The sequence below is a fragment of the Centroberyx gerrardi genome, chromosome 15, assembly GCF_048128805.1.
Source record: "Centroberyx gerrardi isolate f3 chromosome 15, fCenGer3.hap1.cur.20231027, whole genome shotgun sequence".
In the NCBI taxonomy this organism is placed as follows: Eukaryota; Metazoa; Chordata; class Actinopteri; order Beryciformes; family Berycidae; genus Centroberyx; species Centroberyx gerrardi.
The window spans coordinates 6,298,962-6,312,135 of record NC_136011.1 but is presented as its reverse complement, the minus strand read 5'-3'; the positions used below and the strand labels follow the sequence as shown (position 1 = coordinate 6,312,135).

At 47.1% G+C, this 13,174-nt stretch overlaps 1 protein-coding gene across 2 annotated transcripts in view; it reads left to right on the top strand.

Moving 5' to 3' along the window:
* ttc7a (tetratricopeptide repeat domain 7A) overlaps positions 1 to 13,174 on the top strand; it is a 41,133-nt gene that overhangs the window by 21,444 nt on the left and 6,515 nt on the right. For both annotated transcript variants that reach the window (XM_071924800.2, XM_078288692.1), the window contains exons 16-19: positions 3,363 to 3,479; positions 3,873 to 3,985; positions 4,766 to 4,900; positions 7,698 to 7,900. In XM_071924800.2, coding sequence (XP_071780901.1) covers positions 3,363 to 3,479; positions 3,873 to 3,985; positions 4,766 to 4,900; positions 7,698 to 7,900 — 568 coding nt within the window. The remainder of the gene's footprint in view (positions 1 to 3,362; positions 3,480 to 3,872; positions 3,986 to 4,765; positions 4,901 to 7,697; positions 7,901 to 13,174) is intronic.

The following is a 13,174-nucleotide window of genomic DNA, read 5'->3' as shown; positions in this document are numbered from 1 at the left end:
GAGAGAGAGAGAGAGAGAGAGAGAGAGACATACATATCTATAATTAACTGAATGGAACAGTTGAATTGTTATTGTATGCTAATTTATGATGTTATTACCACATATGGTTATGGATCTATGTTTAATTACCACTAATGATCTGTTAATGCCTATAACATTACCTCACTTGACACTGTATTGCTTTGGCAGCACAGGTTTCCTCCCTGTCATGTCAATAAAGCATATTTGAATTGAATTGAGTTGAATTGAGAGATGGAGCGGAGCGAGATAGACAGAGTGAGGAAATGAGAGAGAGAGAGAGAGAGAGAGAGAGAGAGAAGGGGGAGTTTGCGACTGTTGCAATCTCACTGAATATCGTTTGGTTTGAATGTGTGAGCGAGCAAAGATCAAAGCTTATATAGTGCACTGGTGCTGGGCATCCCGCAACGGTTGTGTGAGTGTGTGTGGGTGTGTGTGCGAGATCGTAATCTTGCACATGCATGTTTGCGCTGGGTGACAGTGTGTGTGTGTGTGTGCGTGTGCATGCATGTGTGTGATTCTTGTTAGCCATTGCCTCTCTGCACCACAGCAAACTGTCAGCTCGCTGTAGCATACCGAATTTCTCCTTCCTCCTTTTGCTCCCACATCCTCTACCCCCGGTTTCTTTCTCTTTCTCTCTCTCTCTGTCTCTCTCTATCTCTATCTCTTTCTCTAATTCTCACTCTTTCTTTCTCTCCCTGCCTCTCATCTTTTTTTATCTCTCTCCGTCTCTCCGTTTCTCTGCCTTTTCTTTGAAATTTTAATCACCCAGTAAACAGGCATGCATTTCAATGTGAAACGGGATTCTGCTACAGAGTGAGAGAGCCGAGAAAAAGGGGGGGGGGGGGGGGGGGGGGGGGGGGTGAAGGGGTGAGGGGGGGAGAGAGAGAGAGAGAGAGAGAGAGAGAGGGAGAGATAGGGAGAGAGAGAGTGCGACCGTGGTCTCGCAGTTTGTACTAAAGAGAATGATTAATCCCAGCCTTTGATTCTGCATTCATCTAACGGGATGTTGCAGGATGAGCGTGTGTGTGTGTGTGTGTGCGCAGTGCAAGTGCAAGTGTGTTTGTGCACGTGCACGCGCGCACGCATGCGTGTGTGTCGGCACGCACGCTCGGCAACATGCACGCAACGCAAGCATGTGTGCACAAGCTTGTGTGTGTTAATCTCTGTGTGCGTATGTGTATATATATATATATATATATATTTTTTTTTTTTTTTGGAGTGGATGCGTGTGTATCCCAGTGTGCGTGTGTGTGTGTGTGTGTGTGTGTGCCCATAGAGAATACACACTCTGATCTGTGGGAGTGCGGAATGAGTAATACTGTAGATGTACCACTTTTTCAAGGGAACATTATTAGCTATTTTTATATGTAGAGTTTACGCTGGCACTCGCAGCTCTTCGCCGGCCACCGCTGAGCCCGTGCACTGAGCTAGACTGCTCACTGTCATCCCCAACACACCGTCCACACACACTGCGCTGTACACACACCGGGCTCACTCCCATCAAATGACAGCCTCTGTAAAGTGATGTGTATTTTGGTGCGTTGTAACTGTGAGGGAAATACGGGCTGTAGCCAGTGATGCAGCAGCAAAGAAAAAGTAGGATAAACCATGATCATCATAAGGTAAACAAGCACCAATATCAACAAAAATCAATTCTACTTTCATTCATTTATGCCTTTTTCCATTAAAATACCCCATCCTCATATAGCTTAGATCAGTTTGATGTACACAATGACTTAATCTCATAAAGATTCATGTCAAAAAAGGTGAATAAACTCTATTCTGCAAACAAAAATGTGGTTAGTTTAGAGTTTAGGTGGCTTTACCCTCCACTCCCACACACATATGCACACACACACTGGCGCATTGCAACCCTAGGATGGCTTTACACCATCACAATGCTCCTAAACGCTGTGCCACACTGCTAATGGGGAGCCTAGAGACACACACACACACACACACACACACACACACACACTCTGGCGGACCCCGCTGACAGGCGTATCCTTAACACAGCGTCCCTCGGCAGCAGTTGTCATCCACACGTCAGAAAAATCTAGTCCCCCCCCCAGCTCCTCCCCACCCCCCACACACACACACCACCACCACCACCGCCACCATGCACACTTTCCCTTTTTTCTTTTTCCAACATCCCTCCGTCTTCCTCCACCGCAGCCCCTCCCCCCCGATCCTCCGCCGACCCGTGAGCCGGTAACGAGGCGCATTTCACCCGGAGTTTTCTCCCCCGACGCGGCCCATCTCGCTCCACTATTGATCCTCGCCCCCCCTCCGTCCCTTCATCCATCTTTTCCTCCAACCCCCTCCGTCCCACCCTCCTTCCTTCCCTGCATCCACATCACCAACACCCCCCACCCCACCCCACCCCCACACACACACACAAACTCCCAACCCTCTGACAGGAGAGTACAGAATAATTGGAGGAGCCTTCAACACAGGGAGGCAATGGACAGCTAGGCCAGCAGGCATCAGATATGGAGAATACCATAGTCTCTCTCTCTCTCTCTCTTTTTCTCTCTCTTTCTCTCCCTCTCCTCACATTCATGGATGAGTGATGCCCATGACAGACTGCATCCTCTGAGAGCCCCTTCTGGCAATCACACACACACACACACACACACACACACGCATGCACATCAGAGACTCCCACATCACTTAACCAGTTGTCTCCAACAAAAAGAGCTGAGCGGAAACACTCTCCATCGCCTCCCCTCATCAACCTCTCAACACACTGCAACACACACACACACACACACACATGCACTCACACATGCACTTAGAGCCCATTGCTGATGACTATCCTTACCCCCTCTCTGTTTCCTATTGATCCATGTGTGCTTCACTCCACATGCATCAGTGAGAAGTTGATGGAACCCTAGCACTTCCCCAGCTAGACGCTCATAAATATCACTCACACACTCATACATCACTGTGCGTATGTACATGTATGTATGCATGTGTGTACGCATATATGTCCGCTTTTTTATTTTTTCAGCCAAAGCACATGCTAATTGCATGGTATACTATTAGCTGTAGCTTCCAGTTCTCATCCACAGTCCATCCACAATACAAATAATTCATCATTTGTGGGATTGAACCAGCAACTACACATTCATTAAGGTTCATTCAGTCAGTTCACTGTTTAATTTCCATGATGTGTGGATTGGGTCGCCTGGGTACAAAAAGTCCATTGTACGACTTCATTATGATAAAGAGTAGGAGTACTTTAATGTAGGATGTAGCAATATAACAATTAAAAAGCTACAGAAAATGAAATAAAGAAGTGTAATATGGTGTGTATGTGTGTGTGTGTGTGTTTCTAGTCTGCTGTTTACCAAAGTGAAGCTGGAAGACACTCTGTTCGGCCCTGCTGCAGCTCTGCAGACCTGCGAAGACATGTTGCAGCTCTGGCAAAGCCGCTATGACTTCAGCCGCTCCAGGTTAGTGTGTATGTGTGTGTGTGTGTGTACCAGTTTGCTTATTATATAGACCAACACATTGTTACATGCATGTTTATTTCAGCATGTGCGTCTGTGTATGTAATGCACTTTTTGCAACCTTACCACCATATCTAATGCTTGTACACTCTGTGATGGAAGTGTGTGTGTGTGGGGAGGGGTGGTTGCTTTGGCTGCTGCGGTATTGATTACCCCAGTGTGTGTGTGTGTGTGTTGCATTTATGCGTGTATACCTTCATGCATGTATGCGTTTGTGCATGCATCTCTGGGTATTTTCGCTTTCATGTGCAGGTTTGAATGTTTTCGTGCATGCTTGTACCGTATGTGTATGTGTATGTATTCATGGCTGTGTGCGTGTGTGTGTGTGTGTTGCAGTGAGACAGATGACAGTAGCAGTATACCCGCGGCTGAGAGGGCAGAAGTCAGCCCCGGAGCCAGGAAACCCTCCATCCACCTCACCCTGCCCGACTTCCAAGACACCTCCACCGGTCTGCACTCTAGCTGCTTTAAAAGCTTACCAGAAAGGGACCGCTGGATATTTGAATTGCCACACGGCAGATTGATTATTTTTAAGTTAAACACATCCACCTTCCTCTCCGGTGTTGGGTAAATACCATTGAGAAAGGTGAATGTGTAGGTCAGTCCAAATCCCCCAGCATTTGACCTATTCTGGATTAAACCTGTCTGCCTGTAATACAGTTTTGGGGAGCAGTCATGCTGTTTAAATATCAAGGCCGTGACTCACCACCATACCTGTATTTATACCAGGATGGGGCCTAGTCACTTGCCATTCAGTCTCGGAAAGTGTGTTTTGATTAATGTAGAAACATTTTGAAATGTTTGCTACAGTCAATGTTCTGACAGGTATTACAGAGTGAATGTTTTATGTTTGATTGCAGTTCAGCATGGCTCAGTCCTGTCGTCATAATATTTTTTTGATAGCGCATGAGGCATATGATCATCCTTGTCATATTTTAAGGGTTTCATTTCAAAAGATTGTATAGCCATTAGCATGAGTTTATCATTCAGTATCTCATTCCATAGTCACTTTGGCATCCAAGGACTTAAGTTACGTATTATCCCTTTAAAAGGTACCAGCATTTTCATTTTGTGCTATTACTCATTTTATAAGAGTAGGTGTAACTTTTCTCAAATGCTGAATACCTCAATTTGGAAAGAATTTCATTTGGTGAGAGTACGAGCCTGAACTCTGCAGTCCATCAGTCTTCCCGTCCGTTCACCATTCCTCTCCTCTGTCTGCCGCTCAGGTTCGCTGAGCGCTCCGTCGGTGGCGGCGTCCCGTCTGGATGCGGCGCTGTCTGAGGTGTCGGCCATCAGCTCCGCCCACCGCCAAGGACCCACCTACATCTGGACCACCCTGGAACGCATCTGGCTACAGGCTGGTAAGACAGCGGCACACATGGACTGGAACACACTTTTGAAATTCTCGTCTCTGAGGTGCAGGGTCAGCCATTTACCATTACTCCTAGAAAAATTCAGAATCAAATCAAATCTGTGAACACCACGCAGTCTCACTAACTTATACACAGCTGTTACTGACCTGCTCACAGGAGCAGCTTAATTTCTGTCTCTCTGGGGAATGAGACATTGTTTATGCACTTGGTACGGTGGTATGTGAGCACACAATTTTTCACGTTTTAAATACTACAATCACAGGAATTTTCTGACCTCAATTCCTAAAAATGGTTGGGAAACCCTGTGCGATAATTTGGGGGATATAGGTATTCTCCATTCGCAATAATGTCGAAATATGTATAAGCTATCTTAGTTTGCTCTTGAAAGTGATCATAGCAGCAGTTTTCACTGTTACCTGCTCTTTGTTACACAAAGAAACATGAGAAATCTTAACAATTTTGTAGACGGTGCAGTAGAATTTTCCTATGTCCAGTTTAACACGGTGAACCTCGTGTAGGAGTGCACACTGTACCTGAATGCACGTGGCCACAGCGATCTATTAAGGACAGAACGGCAGTGATGCATACCGTTATTACTTCCACCCCTTCAGCCTCAGTCCGCCTGTGCAAGTTCACAGGGGAGGAGAGCAACGGCAGGAAACGAAGGGAAAAGAGCGCAGAGATGCTCCGCACCAACAACACTCCATCCCTCCATCCCTCCATCCCTCCATCCCTCCATCCGTCCAGCCACTCAACTGGAGTGGACGAGGCATGAGAACAGGAATGGGAATCCACATAGCGGTGGAGAGAGAGAGAGAGAGAGAGAGAGAGAGAGCAGTGATGCAACCAGCATGCCAGTGTGTTACAGTACGCTAGCTAGCTGGGGCTGGGGAGGAGGGGGGGGGTTACGTCCCTTGTGACCAACTGTAATTCAAAGGTTATTTTCTACGTCCCGACCTTTGAACCCTGCTGTTCCTCTGCTGAGAACAGGCGAAACAGAGTGTGGAGTCAAGATGGAAAAGTGCTCGCTGCAGAACTGGGCCGACCCCTTATGTGTGTGTGTGTGTGTGTGAGTGTGTGTGAGACCTGGGGTGTGTCCCCTCTCTCAAGGCTCGGCCCATCGTACCCCCCGACCTCAACACACCACCACCCCCCCCCCCCCCCCCTCTCCTTCCCAACATTCCTGCTCTTATGGGTCACTTCCTTCCTCTCAATCTCACATCCTGATCAGCCGAATAGCAAAGCCCAGCACACACACACACACACACACACACACACAAGGAGGACTCCTTGGCTATGACAGGGACACAGCCAACCCCATACACCCTCATAAACAAACACACACACACATACACACCTGCAAATGTACAAATGCATACTGTATACCCATGCACTGATCTCATACACTGATACCGCAGAGAACACACACACACACACACACACACACACACACATTTTTCCGAGAGCTCAGGTGAAGACCAGGGAAAGGCCTTACATAACCAGGAATCATTCACTGAATCCATTTTCCCCGAATTGAAACTATATAAAACATAAACCCGGGGCTGGGAAATGGCTCTGTTTCATCTTACAGTAGCATGCATGCACTATGTATTCCCCATCTGTGCATCCATGAAACACAGGTAAACAAACAAAACATTCACAACCACACACACACACACACGCGTGGCTTCACACAGCACTCCGAGGCAGACGGTGTGTGTACAGTATGTTTGCACGTCATTACACACTCTCTCTCTCACACACACACACACACACACACACACACACACACAGGGGGCTGTCAGTGAGAGTGTTCAGAACTGGAAGGGCTGCTTTTCTCAGGGTCGACCCAGCGTCCACTCATGTCCCGCAGAATGATTGACAGCTCCCTCTCCCGGCGTTCCCGCCCTCCCATTGGTTCGCCGGAGGGCGGGACCTCCGGTCAGCACCGGTGTCCGAGTGCTAATTGGACAGCGTGGTGCTTGTAGGCGTGTGTGTGTGTGTGTGTGTGTGTGTGTGTATGTGTGTGCCTGGGGTTTGTCCTGAGCTTCCCATCAGCAGCAGTGAACAGAGGCAGGCAGCTTTAGTATGTGATGCCCATATTTAGGCAAGAGTTTCATTACTTCCCAGGCACTACATTTCTCTCTCTCTCTCTCTCTCTCTCACACACACACACACACTCTCTCCGTGTGTGTGTGTCCATCCCAGTGTGGTGTTTTGTGTTTGCATTTGAGCGCTGCACAGTTTACATTTTAAGACAGTGTCACTGAACCCAGAGTTGAAGCCATTTCTGTCACTTTCACAAGTTACTGATCCATCTTTCTCTCTCCTTTTTTTCTTCTTTACCCGTCCTATCCTGTTCTCCATCTTTCCTCCCATCCCTCCTTTCCATACCCTCTCCTCCCTTACTCTCTCCTCCCTTCTTCCCTGTCCTGTGTCTCCTTTCACCCCTTACCCTCATTACCCTCCATTTCTTTCTCTTTCCCTACTCCCTACCTCCCCTTCCTTTTCTTCTCTCTCTTAACCTCTCTCTCTCTCCCTCCTAACCTCCTACCTCCTTCCCTCATTGCTCCCTTCCTTCACCCGTTACCTTGTCCTCCCTCCCTCCACTACTCCTTTTCTTTCCCCTTCCTACTCCCTATCTCCCCTACCTTTTCCTTCCTCCCTTCCCTCCCTCCTTCCCTCCTGCCTCCTTTGCCCTCCAATCCCTCCCTCCCTTATCTGCCCTCCCTCGATCTCTCCTACGCTCTTCTCCTCCCTCCATCTCTTCCATGCGTCCCTATAGGGGAGCTGTTCATGGCGGAGAGCCGGCTGAAGGAGGCCCAGTTCTGCGTGGCCGAGGCCGGCTCGCTGTTCCCCAACTCGCACTCGGTGCTGCTGCAGCGGGGCCGCCTGGCCGAGCTGCGGGGCCAGCTGGACGAGGCCAAGAGCCTGTACGACGAGGCGCTGGCCATCCACCCCACGGGACAGCGCACACTGGTGCACACGGTGAGAGAGAGGGAGAGGGAGAGGCTAAATTAAATTACAATTTACGCAAGATTTCACTCTGTCTAGTCTCACACACATACACACACACACACAGGTCATACTGGTTAGTAGGGGGTGGGGTGGGGGGGTCGCATATGCACACACACACACACATGCATGCATGCACACACATATGCACACTAGGACGCATGTGCACACACATATACACACATCACATCCATGTGGACACTAACACACACACATGCATGCTCACATTTTAAACTATTTACTGTTCACTAAATTATAATTTACGCAAGAACGTAAGAATCAAGTCTGTCAGGTCTCACACACAAACACTCACGCAGACTGACACATGCATATGCACATGCACACACACACACACACACACACACACATCCTCATTTGCGCACGCATGTACACACAATTGCACACATTTTAAACACTTGACTTAAATCCACTAAAACAAATTAGAATTTACGTAAGACTAACTAATGTAAGACTATGTAACACAACACACAGCACACACACACACATGCATGTACACATTGATAAACACATGCATGCACACTGACACACACATCCGCACACACACCCACCCACTTTCACTCACACATTTTGAATGTGTTAGTTGAAGCCACTAAATTAGATTGTAATGTCAGGTCACACACACACACTCACACACACACTCAGGAATGAGGTTTAAAGTCTGTATGATGGTTCCAGGCGTGACACTACATGACTGTGTACATGGAGACACACACACACACACTTAGATGCATGCACAAGTTCAGCTAAGCACACAGTGATAAATGTCCCGGTAAGGATATTGCGTCTTCATTATGGCACGTATCTGACACACTGTTGCTGCAGTGCATGCTGGGAAACCTCTGGAGCTTCCCCAGCTTCTCGACTGGTTTTGCACTGGGATCCAAATCCTCCCTCAGCAATCAAGCCATGACCCAGTACATTAGGGAGGACAATATTCCCCCTATATTCCAAGTTGACCTTTGACCCCTGTCAGAAAGTCTCGTGACCCACTTTTGGGTCCACAACACCAGGAATCAAATCCCCTTCTCTCACTATCTATCTATCACTCCCCCACATTTCTCTCTTCCTAGCAAATCTCTCTCTCTCTCACTCCCCCACTATATAGATCCTCTCTCGCCCACTCCCTCCCACTCTCTTTCTCCGTCTCTCTCCCAGTCTGTCTCTCTCTCTCCCAGCTGATCCACTGGATTAACCGCGGCAGCTCCAACCTTTGAACTTTCTCTGTTGTCATGGTGAAGAGACTAGAGAGGGATATTCCTCAAATCCAAGACTCCCACTACCCTACACACACACACGCACACACACACACACACACACAACACCTGCGGTCTCCATAGTGACTATAGATGTGCTGGCAGATATCTCTTTGACTTAAGCACTGGCCACCTTGTGACCACATAAGGCTAGCGCTTTTGCTCCCACTGTGCGTGTGTATGTGTGTGTATGTGTATGTGTGTGTGAGATACAGTCCCGTTGGGGTAGAGCGCGGTACTCGTCTCTTCCATATTTGGCCTGTGGGAGAACCAATCCCAAGGGGTGAAAAGTTGAAATGAAGCCAGCTGGCACTGTCCCACTCCGGGTCTCTTACAGGGCAGATGTGCTCTCAGCGTGTGTGTATGTGTGTGTGTTTGTGTGTGTATGTACACGCCCGCTTACCTCCATAAATTTGTGCACGTGTGGACTATTTCTGCCTTTTTATGAGTATATGCGTACATGCGTGTGTGTGCATTTGTGCTTGGATTAGGGCATCTGTATGCTGATATTCCTGATGGATTATGTTTTTGTGTATTTGTAGGAATGCCATTTCCAGTGTGTGTGTATCTGTGTGTGCTGCACTTGCAGATGTTAGAGTCAAACTTCAAGATGTTTGCTTGCCGCAGGAAGGTTTACTCAACCATTTCTGTCAGCTAGAAAGAATTCACAGAGCGATGAATACACACACTGTATAGTAAAGTTTGCCATAACAACAGTGGGAAAAGAGGAAGAGAGCACACTGTTCATGTGCCACAAAAGATAGGACATAATAGGCAATACACACAGGCACACATAGGCACACACACACACACACACATACAGTATGAAGTAGGCACTAAGTAGGACAAAATACAACAAATTAGCTGTATAGAATATTATGCATTGTGGTTGACATATTAGATACAGTAATGGAGCGGGGTGGTAAATATCCATGCATATGTCTGTGTGATGTGGCCTAAGTGGGACAGTGTGTGGGACATTTTATTTGGAGCGCTGCCCATGTTGCTGGCTTGCATCAGCCTGCCAGAATACAACCTGCAGTCGCTGCTGCTCTATGGCTCCAGCGCCGGCTTCATGCATTTATTTTTACACTATATCTGCTCAGGACACTATGTGTGCCGGTGGCCCATTTACTCTGCTCTGCCTTAAAGGGGAATTATGCAGATATTCATGGTTGGTATTCATACTGTTCGGCTGTTATTTTGCAAAAGTAGACACTTTCCTTGAATCCCCCCCCCCCAGATCTTTTTTCAGACGTTTTATGACTTTTGAGTTATGAGAGCTCAAGGTTAAGGAAAGTAGAATCCTCGGGTGGCTTGACATTGCAATGCTTCCAATAGTATTTTCTGGTATCTATATTAAGCATTTGATGATGACAGTGTTGTATTTTCCTCAATCTTAGCTCAATTTTTTACAGTAACTCCAAACCTTTTTAGTCTTTTAGTGTTAGGAGTAGGATTTTTAGACTCAGAAAAGCACAATAAAAGTAACTGAGTGATACCATTAGAGGTAGCTACAGTAGTCAGTATTAATATGTTTAATATGAGTGCAAAAAGATACAAATCCCATTATGTTTGGTCATAAACATGAATTAATTCATATGTATGTAACTTTCAATTATAGAGTCTAGTGTCTCACTGGCTCCAGATCTGGCTGGACTGTAATATTCATTCATTCCAATACTTGTAATACTGTAGGAGAACTGCATGAACCCTCTGACCCAAATTTCTTGAACAGCTTTTGCTATTCATAAACATTTCTACCACTGGAGGACTTTCCACTGGAGAACATTTTTGACAGAAGCTCCCAGTCAAATTTACTGTTACTGAAATAGTTAGTTGCGTGTCATCCGCTGCAAAAAAAAACCATAAGCAATAATACGACATAAAGACTTTTTGGAGGTTTGAGACGGCGCTGTGTAGCTCCACCCAGGCCAACTGGAGTGGAGAGTGGAGTCTTCATTCTTCCCACAGTAGCCACAGCAGGAGACGGGAAAAGGGAAATGTGAGTAAGGGAAACCCATGACTGGAAGACACACACACACACACACACACACACATGCCAGTCCCTGTGGTGTGGTACATTTCACACCACCGTCTCTCTCGCCACACACCACTTTACCCCCCACCCCCTCACCCCCTCCCCATGCATCAACCATGTCCAGCTCATTTCTAAGTGTATGTGTGTGTGTGAGAGAGAGAGAGAGAGAGAGAGAGAGAGAGAGAGAGAGAGAGAGAGGAGGAAGAGAGAGAGGGAAATGTGCAGTGATAGTGAGTCACAGCTATGGTCAGCTGCTGGTTTAGAGAGTATTTTTGGATGGACGAGGGTGTGGTAGTGGGAGAAGCCAGTATAGGACTATGGTATGTGTGTGTGTGTGTGTGTGTGTGTGTGTGTGTGTGCTAATGGTTAGCTATAGATTTCTAGTTTAATGTATAGTTCATTATCATCTACAAGCCAAACCTCATTATGGTAAGTACAGGGATGGCACGTGTGTATGTGCAGCATTTGGTGTGTGTGTGTGTGTGTGTGTGTGTGTCCCTTTGGGTAGCTGATCCTGAAACGTTGCCTGGCCTTGCTTCCGGCTACAGTATTAAATGAATCTGAACCACTCCCAACATCCTCCACATCCCACATCTCATCCCTCCTGTTCTGTAGTGGAGTCCGCTCTGAGTCAGCCACACACACACACACACACACACACACACACACACACACTTTACTTTCCTCCTCTCCAACAGTAGCATATTCATACAGATTCGCATATGCATGCATACACTCAAGGACGAGGACTTGTGCTCATTGAATTAATCGCGTTCCAATTATCAAATGCCCCCCATCTCTCTCTCTCTCTCTCTCTCTCTCTCTCTCCGTCTCTCCTATCCTCTCTGTGTGGATGGGGGTGGTTGTCAGCTGATTAGATAATGCAAATACATTATTTATAACACTTCGCTCGTTCTCGCCGCTTTATGGGATTGCCTAGCAACCAGGGAAATATATTCTATTGAGCAAGACCTCTGATAACCAGAGAGAGAGAGAGGGAGAGGGAGAAAAGAATGAGGGAGGGGTGGGGGGGCGCAGAGAGACGATTGGGAGTTGGCTGGTGCCTCCGCTGCTATGTATGGCTCATCTGAGCTTGCTTATTTTTCCTTTTTCTTTGATTGCCTCTCTCTCTCTCTCTCTCTCTCTCTCTCTCTTTCTCTCTCTCTCTCTTCAGCTCTGTTTAACCCACTCTCGCTCACTCACACTCCCTTCCTTCCCTCTCTTTCCTTTCCTGTATCCCTCCCGTCTCGCTCTGTATCACCCTCTTTCTACCTCCTTCCTTTCCTTCTTCCTCCCTTCCTACCCCTCCTCTTCCTCTCCCTTCCCCCTGCCATCTTTTCGTGTGTGTGTGTGTATGTGCGTGTGTGTGTGTACCATGTCAACTGTAAAAAGGTAAGAATTAATAACTTTGTAATGCAGGAATAAGGAAGAGAATGGTATCAGTCTTTCTGTCTCTGTCTCATAACTTGTTTCTCTAATTCACACACATAAACACACACACACACACACACACACACACACACATACACACACACACATACATACAAACGTGTCATCCAGGTACTGACCATGCTTGAGTCTGTTAACAGCAGAGAAGCTAAATATGTAAAAGTTGAAGTTGGTTTACATCAAGGGCTGACAAAACTACAAAACAGACGTATGGTTCACTGATGATCTAAAAATGTATCCCACCTCTCATTGTGTGTGTGGGGGGTTTTGGCAAGTTAGGCAAGTTCAAACCAACATGACTGGGGTAATTACAGCAGCTCAGCCTCTCATCCATCCATCCATCTATTTATTCAGCTAGGACTCGCCTCACCTCTCCCTACCTGACCGGTCTTACCCGTTGATGGGATTAGAGGGTTCAGGTAAGGGCCTCCTTCCTGGTTCAGTGCCCGGGCATCAGGGCAGAGGGTTATGGTGTGTGTGTGT